The sequence below is a fragment of the Aplysia californica genome, unplaced genomic scaffold, assembly GCF_000002075.1.
Source record: "Aplysia californica isolate F4 #8 unplaced genomic scaffold, AplCal3.0 scaffold00195, whole genome shotgun sequence".
NCBI lineage: Eukaryota > Metazoa > Mollusca > Gastropoda > Aplysiida > Aplysiidae > Aplysia > Aplysia californica.
In genome coordinates, this window is record NW_004797465.1 from 927,130 (window position 1) to 936,606 (window position 9,477).

General features: G+C 39.3%; 1 protein-coding gene across 1 annotated transcript in view; it reads right to left on the minus strand.

Moving 5' to 3' along the window:
- Positions 1-97: 97 nt before the first annotated feature.
- Positions 98-9,477, minus strand: part of LOC101861954 (cholinesterase 2) — an 11,920-nt gene continuing 2,540 nt past the window's right edge. The window contains exon 2 of the mRNA XM_013082818.2: positions 98-1,464. Coding sequence (XP_012938272.2) covers positions 137-1,464 — 1,328 coding nt within the window. The 3' untranslated portion in view covers positions 98-136. The remainder of the gene's footprint in view (positions 1,465-9,477) is intronic.

The following is a 9,477-nucleotide window of genomic DNA, read 5'->3' on the forward strand; positions in this document are numbered from 1 at the left end:
GCTGCCACTGCTGCTGCTGCTGCTGCTATTGCTGTTAGCGGTATTGCTTCTATATACCTTGAACTTGTCAAGAGAAATGAGAAAGAAAAAGGTGAACCTTCAAATGAAACTAATATTTTGTTTCGAATGGCTTTACTCACCCGCTTTTCATAAACTCCACTGTCAAAGCTATGAATTCATTCTTTACAATCAGCTCTTCGCCATCCAGTTTTCCACTGAGAGGAATACCCATCAATTTCCCTAGATAATCCACGTCATAGTCAAGCAGATATGGAACATCCAAACCGTGAACCATCCCTTTGTCGGTCAGCTTCCTCATGAAATGCGGGTAGTGGTCGAACAGAAAGAACGAGACGTTTGTCGAGCCTTTCTGTGCCGCCGCCTTGAGGAAGTCGAAAGTTGGAATCACAAAGCCGCCGTCCGTCATGATGTCAGTAACAGCATCCTCAAAGGTTGCTCTTCTTTCATACCAGTCGTACAGTTTTTCAAATAGACTTTCACAGTAGCTTACGTCCAGTCCTGACAGGAGATACGCGTTTCTTCCTTTTGATAGCATATCCTTGTACGCCAGATCTTTTTCCTCTTGTGTTGCAGTTTCGTTCATGTTTGCGATGTATCTAGCCCCGGCAATAAACGCTGCCATTTGGGCCCTCTCATTGTTGTTCAGATAAACGAGGTACGATCTATCAAAAAAACCGACTGAGTCTAAGTACAGTTCGTTCTGTAAGAGAAGCTTTGGGGAGTCCGGAACGAAGTCACCATCGGCGCGAGGGAAAAATCGGGAGCGGTCGATGCCAAAGTATAAGTACTTTCCGAACTCTGCTTCAGGGACTTTCCTCAGACACGCAATAACCTCTTGGCTCTGGGCGGCTGATATTGTATCCTCTGTACTTCCTTCCCAGCATTTGAAATGCACAGCGCATTCTAACGCGTCTACCCTCGGTTTGCTGATGCGAGTCGAAATCATAGAGGCACCGCCACTTCCTGGGAACGCTTTGGCGAATAAACCCTTCCCATAGGGAGAAATGGACAATAGCTGAACTGAGACTCCTCCAGCCGATTCTCCGGTGATAGTGATGTCATCGGGGTCGCCACCAAACGAGGCAATGTGTGTCTTGACCCACTTCAGAGCCAACGCCTGATCCCACATGCCAAAGTTGCCAGGGCTGACTTCATCCTCGGTGCTCAAAAAGCCCAGAACTCCGAGCCTGTAGTTGATGACAACGACTATGATGTCATGGGTTGTGACCATGGTTCCAGGGATGAATTCTCGACTTGCGCCCACGAAAAAACCCCCTCCGTGAATGTACACTATGACTTTTTTTGGCTTGTCAGGGTTCACCGTGAGCTCTCCCATGAACACGTTCAACACTAAGCAGTCTTCAAGGCCCTGTGGATTGCCCAGGAGGTAGGGCTCTGGTCGAATGCAAGCGACTGGTTCTTTGGTGCCGTCGAACGTACCCTCTGAAATAAAGGAAATACTTATCATTACCATTATTTTTCCTTAAATGATTTCCATTAATGGGACCTGGATTTCTAATACTTCCCTATTGCTTAGTAAGATGAACAAGGCAGGGTGATATAAGAATGACTTGTAAAAGTTATTTTAATTTGAATCAAACTCTTCCCAATACGATTGTCACGGACTTGAAAGGAGGGCCAAGACGGGTGTTGTTGCCAGTACTTGATTATACCGGAACCTCCCAAAAACAACAACCGGAACCTCCCGAAACCACCCGAAACCTCCTCAAAATTTCTATGATATGATGTTATTTGTAATGCTATCTATCGCTCTGTGGATAAAATATTGATCTGTATTGGAATATTATCGTATTTGGATACTTCTTGATCCTAAATAAATTATTTAAACCAAAACAAATGGGAACAATACTATCATAACTCAACGTCCACGCTGTGGAAATCACTCAAGCTGGTTGAGCTTGTGCATAAAGTCTACGCACTCGTCCATGCGCAATACAGGGAGATGCAGAGAGCCTTTTGTGGATTGGGAGAGTTTGACCTTTGCGATGAGTTCAAACATTTTGGAGTCCCGACGGTTCCAATTTTCAAATCAGCAACGTAAGAGACATCTGGCAAAACTCTTGAAGCAATATAAAGACACTGGACTTGTCCACTCCACAACAGATGGACGGACTGTAAGAATCCCAAAGGCAATGGGTAAGAAGCCAGGGCAAGTAAAAGGAAAAATGACAGCCAGAACATATACACCATCCGAGAAACTAAGCTGGACGTTGATAGCACCAGTCTTTGATTTGTGTGTGTGTGTGTGAGAGAGAGAGAGGGAGAGAGAGAGAGAGAGAGAGAGAGAGAGAGAGAGAGAAGAGAGAGAGAGAGAAGAGAGAGAGGAGAGAGAAAGAGAAAGACAGACAGAGAGAGACAGAGAGAGAGAGAGAGAGAGAGAGAGAAGAGAGAGAGAGAAAGAAAGAGAGAGGGAGAAAGAAAGAAAGAGAGAGAGAGAGAGAGAGAGAGAGAGAGAGAGAGAGAGAGAGAGAGAGAGAGAGAGAGACGACATTGACCTCATTGTAGGTTATACAAGGTACTTCCTCATTTTGAAGGGATATTTAATTAGTTAACATTAACTGCTGCCCTCACTCTTTGCCATTGCTGCTCATGCAGTTCTTTTTATTTTTAACTCCCCAGACCCGTATTTTCTTGGTTCATTTTTAGCTACATGGTAATGAGTATTGCTTCAACAAGCCGTCTTTATAACCTGAGATTTGGTAACAGAAGGTTTAGAAATTAATGAAGTTTGAAAGTTACAAATATTACGTAAGTCACCCCTTTGTTTTTTTAATTGACCAGTATTGTTTCTTATAATAAAATGCATTGGCTTCCTCTGAAATATTCTTGCTCAGTTCGATCTCAATTTTAGTTGCCGGGCTATTAAAGCAGAGCCCCCATCACATATTTTGACAATTTCCAATGGTAGAATAAAAGTACAGTTGTGTCAGAAAATTTACTTTTGGAATGAAGATCGGAATTCCAACTATTTCATTGTAGTTGGCTTCTTATTTTGTTCCTCTTAATTTTTTTTCTTCTTTAAAATTCACAGAGAACTTCAGAGTTCTTTTACTTATGAGGAATTAAGAAAGTTTTTATCTTAACATCTGTAACATGGGGTTTTATGAAGAGTTACCTATGGTGTCACGTATAATCTGTCGGCTGGTTCTTTGCTCTTTGTATAAGAGAAAACAATGGTTTGTAAAATATTTGTTCAACTTAATTATTTATTTTGTTTTAACTGATGAGCGACTGCTCAGGTTGTAATTAACAGCCTGCACTTCTTATAATTTTAATTAGTGTTATAGTAGTATTCAAATACAGATTTTTCACATAATGCAATGATGCGGTATTTAATTTCTGTTATCTTGTGCATGTTGTGAAGTATTCTAAGGAGAAGTGACCATGAAGTGACCACTAAAAATGTTTTTGGGTGAAATTATTAAAATGTTGGTTATCACATTATATAATATATTCTTGGATGTTTCCTGAACTATGCCCATACATGTATGAAAGAGTTTCTGTACCCGAAAGAGGTATTTGAATGGATTTTAGAGCAGATGGTAGAATCTCTTTCAAAACAAAATAATCGCCACTTTTTTCTCAAAAGGCATGTTTTACACAGCTTACATGTTTCAGTTTTAGTAGGAAAGCTTAATTCTATTTCTCAGTGTTAATATTATTATAAATCAGGGGTGGCTCGTCCATAGAGCACGGTCGTGCACTGCCACCCAAATATTTTAATGTGCACAACACCCACAAAGAGACAATAAAAGAACCGTTACCTTCCACCATCCAATCAGTTTTCCGTACAAGTTCCTCGCCAGACCCTATTCGTTCATTTCAACATCCAAAACTCTACAACATCTACTATAATACCATATCAAGTTATTGTGCTTCACCCAAGTAAAGAAAAATAGCATGTTCAGTGGTATAATCTATCTCGGAAAATGCTCTATGGGCCGACCAAAACAAAGATGGCATTTTGACCGAGTTTCTTAGTTCATTAATATTAATAAGGGGGCACAATCTCAATGTGCACCAGCCGAACAAAACCCATAGAGGCAGTCTAAAAATAACACGATCTCAGACCAGTTCACGATAGCCTACACAATTCAATGCCCGTAAGTGCCTTGAAAAATTGATCCTCTCAAATATTCTAGGTTGTGTTCATGGAAATCTAGATCCATTCCAGTTTGCATACAAACAAGAGAGGAACGTAGAAGATGCTGTACTTGTTTTTTGTGACTCTTTCTTTACTGAAACACCTTGAAACATCTAAAACGTATACGAGGGTACTTTTTGTTGATTTTTCCCCAGCATGTAATACAATTCAACCGCATAATTGTCATTGAAAAACTTCTGAGTTTGAGAGTTAGTCATCATATCGCAGCATTGGTCCTGGAATTTTTGACAGGCAGACCACAATATGTGAAGCTGAACAACACAAAATCTGACGCAACAGGCGGTCCTCAGGGCTGTGTTTTGTCACCAGTTGTGTATACAATGTTTACCAATGATCATAGAGGTAAATATAAAACAACACGTTTAATTAAGTTTGCAGATGACTCCGCTATTATTGGATTAGTAAACCTTGAGGAAAAAGAGTATTTCGAAGAAATATGTATGTTTTTTAAATGGTGCAATTCAAACTTTCTAAAAGTGAACCTCTCAAAAACAAAGGAAATGATTTATTTTTTAGTTTTAGAAGAGAAAAACCAACAAACCCACCACTTGTTTGTAATTGAACAAGGAACAATTGAAATCACGGATCCATACAAATATCTTGGTCTTGCAATCGACAACAAACTTACATAGCAAAACCAAGTAAACAATATTGTTAAAAAGGTAAACCAGAGGCTGTACTTTCAGAGCAAACTTAGGTCTTTCAATCTGAATCCATCCAACCTTCAGATATTCTACACCACAACCATAGAAACTTTAATAAATACGGTATCACTTGTGATGGTAGCAATTTGGGAAGGCAGCTCATTATAAAGATAAGCAAGTTGATAAGAAAAGCATCAAGAACAATTGGTAGAAACCTAAGTAGCTTTTGAATATCTGCACAAGAAAAACGTTCTAAAAAAGGCGGAAATAATACACAGTGAACATAGCCACCTACTGACATCGGAATTTCAACTATCGACCCGCAGTAAAAGAACGTTTCCAAAACGGAAGAATAGATATATAGAAATTCATTTGTACCAACTGCAGTGAAGTTACTGAACACACTGTGCTACCAATGAAACAGGGAGAGAGAGAGAGAGAGAGAGAGAGAGAGAGAGAGAGAGAGAGAGAGTGTGTGTGTGTGTGTGTGTGTGTGTGTGTGTGTTTGTGTGTGTGTGTGTGTGTGTGTGTGTGTGTGTTTTACGGAGCGGGTTGTCCCAGCGCGTGAGACATGTATTTACTAGGCCTAATGTCCTGTCTTGTTGTGCTTTTGCGTGAGTGCACCTTTCGCTCTTTTGTAACGTCTACAGCCATTGTTAACGACCAAGACAATTTTTCCCTGCGAGATAAATAAAGATAGCCATTGTCATTGGCATTGTATTATGATAGCTTTGGAGCAATCCACCCGAGTGCTCACAGCGATGTGTGATTGGTCCAATGTCTTGCCCTTTTATTTATATCTCTAGCCCCACCTCTGTAACTCTGAACTTGAGCGAGGACAACATGACGTAATTAAGCCACAGTGTTAAAAGTTGGAATGGTGTAGTAGTGAAAGTTTTATTACTCCAGTGTGTATTCCAATGCAGGATGAATGAAGTTGATTGCACATAAAATCAGTTCACCAAAGTAACAAGAAGAGCGTGAAAGAATTAGGTCCTCACCAACCCGGAAGATATCAAAATAATACAACCAACAAAAGGGGGAGTGGCCTACAGTCAGCGTTCGCCAATAATCATTGTAGGCCTGCTGTTTCTCCTGTGTGCTTTTTGGAACTGAGGACCTCAAGTAATAGTCTAAGACAGGTTTTTACTGATCTTGTCCATGTGAAACAACGCATTAAAGTCAAGAGTCATCAACAGCGCACGTAAACAATGCCGTTAAGTATCATATTCATACTTTCGGACAAGTAAACGTAGCAGCGCAGCTAGTCGTTGGTCATCGCATTGCAGCGTCTCAAAATAACCGACTGGTGAGAAAGAACAGGCACGTATTGTGTAAGGTATCAAGGGTATTTTGTTCTGTGAAGCTCACGAACTCGCCCTTTGTGGTCATGAAAAGGGTGATTTGTCGGGGAACAGAGGTATTTTTCGCTAAAGCTATGAAGGCTCTTAGACATTTTTTGCTCACTCAACAAAAGACGCGTTTGTCACCGGAATATTCCATGACCGTCTGAAACAAAGTGGAATTTACAATCTCGACTAATTGGCACAGTCTTCATTTGGAAAGGAGAGGTCCAGCTTTACTTTGTCTTGAAGAAATTCAGTCCGAGCAGTGGGACGATGGTATCCTGAATGTATTAATGAGTAACGCATTTCTCTTCTTTTTGCACTTTTCAAAAAAGGTTTCTCGCACGTTGACGCTGTTTATGGGATCCTCTAACACAGAAGTCCAACGCCCATAGCAACTTAACGAGCTCTAGATACGTTTAAAATAGCCGTCTGTGAAATTAGAAACAGTATACGTTACGTGTTCCATCAACAAAACAGACCACAGAGAAACACGCTTCCAAGAGACGCAAACGTTACAACACCAACGAAATTGCTGCAAAGCAGGCTGGTGACATAATAGTTTCTCAAATTGTTGACAGTTTCTTGAAGCGAAATAAAATCAACGCACTATCAATCTTCGACTCCTCCAGATTCCAGGACTACCAAAAGTCGTTCCCTACAGTTCTTTGGGGATTGTTTATTGAAATATTACTGTTTTGCATAAAATCAAGTTACCAACAGAATTATAAGTATGCCATTGCAATGATATATTTAAGTCTGCTCAGGGTCGTACAATTCAGGGCCTTTATTCAACTATGAAGGACTAAAAACTCGACACAACATTTAGAGAAGTAGGCAAAATCCAAGCTCTGGTGTGGTTTGCTCCTTCTTTCCTATCAAACATCTATCGTCTTTATATCCCCTCCTTTTTTTATGTTTGTCACTCCCTTGTAACACCTCTAATCTTCTGGCGTTCATATGACCTTACGCAATTGCGAGCGCCCTAAAACCTCTACTAAAACAAACATTAAACAAAAAGTTAAATTCCTGAAATCGCACTGACATTTATGTCGATCCAAAAGGACATCATTGACTTCGTCAACAGAATAATGGACACTTTTGCTGCAGCAAAAGAACAATAGGAAGACTTCTTCTTCAAAATGATTTTCTCAAAACAGGAAGGATGAAGAAAACATCTCATTTACCATGCCCTTGATTATCTTCAACTTGCTCCTAATTGTGGACGCCCACTTTTTAGACCCACGAGCCGCCCCTGATTCTTATCAAGTAGTTGCCATATTATTTTAGTTTGAAATATGTTTTACGGTTTATAATTGGAAAGAGAACTAGTTTGGCCTTTTCTGACCTTCACCGGCCGTTTTCTTAAAAATGCTATTTTCACACACTTTATCCCATTTTTCTTCTGTATTTCTTTCAATTTTAACGTCACTTTCACAGAATGTTAACAACTTCTATTTCTATAAACTGTCTCCGAGGATTTTTGATTGGGAGACAGCTTTTGATAAAAGGGGTTAGAAAGGGATTTTCCCCTTTTTTTCAGTTTTGCAATAAGCCGATTTCTTAAGTGCCGTAAAATGAAAATTAAAAGCATATCATACCAACAATTCCTCAAAGACAATTTTTAGATCTGTCCTTTTCCTAAGTACATGCCAAATTAAAAGTGTTTAAAATCAAAACAAATAAGTCTTACTAAGTGAATTGTTGTCTCTCATAATGCTATTGTATTGGGGGGGGGGGGGTTTGTTTAAATAATTTATTCAGGACCAAGAAGCATCCAAATACGATAATATTGTAACAGGTCAATATTTTATCCACAGAGCGATAGTTAGCATAGCATATGAGATAATATCATAGAAATGTTGAGGAGGTTTCGGGTGGTTTTGGGAGGTTTCATTTGTTTTTGGAAGGTTCCGGTATAAACAATTAGCCTACCCGTGTTGTTGCTAGAAAAAGAAAGCGATACATGCAATTGCTTCGGATACAATATACTCGTCAGAATGAGTAAATATCTAGAAGTAGGAGGCAAATGCAATGTACACTGATATCTGCAATTATGTAGAATGTAGAATATTCGTTTTGATACAATGGATGTTGAACATTGAATATCAAAGGCAGTGCATACAAAGAAAAGTCTCAGGGAACACTATGAGCTATCAAAATAATATGATTACATTTTACAGTCTATTTGACATTTTAATGTCATTTCTGGAGTGGAAGCAATAGCAACTGTCCATGAGAGTTTGGTTCATAGTGTGGTTTATGTTCAACCCTTGTTTTGACACGATCAGGCAGTACCTTCATAATTGACGCCCATCTCCGGTATGACCAAGCCAAGTTAGTTGAAAGTGTTTGAAACTCCCAAAACAACACAAGTTTAAATAATAATACTCAATTACGACTTAACTCATACCATAGTCAAATAATACATCAACCGAACTAGTGACATACACCCCAAACATTAGATTCAAAACCCACTCGATCGGGTTCAAACCCGGAACATCTGTGATCGAGTTTAAGTTCTTTAGTAACCACAACGCGACAGCTGTTATACTGCCGTATCATAATACATAAACCTGAATTGTTGTGCGGCTACCTCTGTCCTCTTTTGTTTTTATGTAAGTCTATTGACAATAAAAAACGATGTGCTCTATGTAATGACTGCCTTTCTTATACCAGGTTCGTACAGCATAAAGTCTCACCAAAACCTTGTTTGACCCGGTTTGATATATTAAAGGGAGGCAAATGAAGTCTTCTCTCTTTGAATGGAAAAATTAAGCTACCATGTTGGCACAATTTTATAACATCCTACATAATAATCAAGTTATTAGAATTTTTAGGTGTATTTGATTAACTTTACACTTAAGTTCTAAACTCCTTGGTCACAAGACAATGCAGGATCTCAGATCTTTCGTTTGAGTGGGAAATCGTGCGATTGGCCGTAATGAACTTCTAGGTCAAATCTGATGAAGATCAACAGTCGAGTGAGTCATTTTGATAAGAAGTGCACTTACCAACGCTGTTTCGGATGTTTCCCGACCCTATTCGATCCGATCCGATTATGTAGATTGGGTCCATTTGACCAATGGGCATCCAATCTAATTAAATGTCCACATTTAATGGCTTGTAAACATTATGAATAGTATCTCCTCAAATCAATACTTATTTTCCAACCAGAAGAATTGCGAAGCACTTTGTCAGGGCTATAAATATCATTGCCTTTGTTCTTGTTACAATAGAAGTAAAACATTGGAAGAATTATGACTCTCTCTCTCTCTCT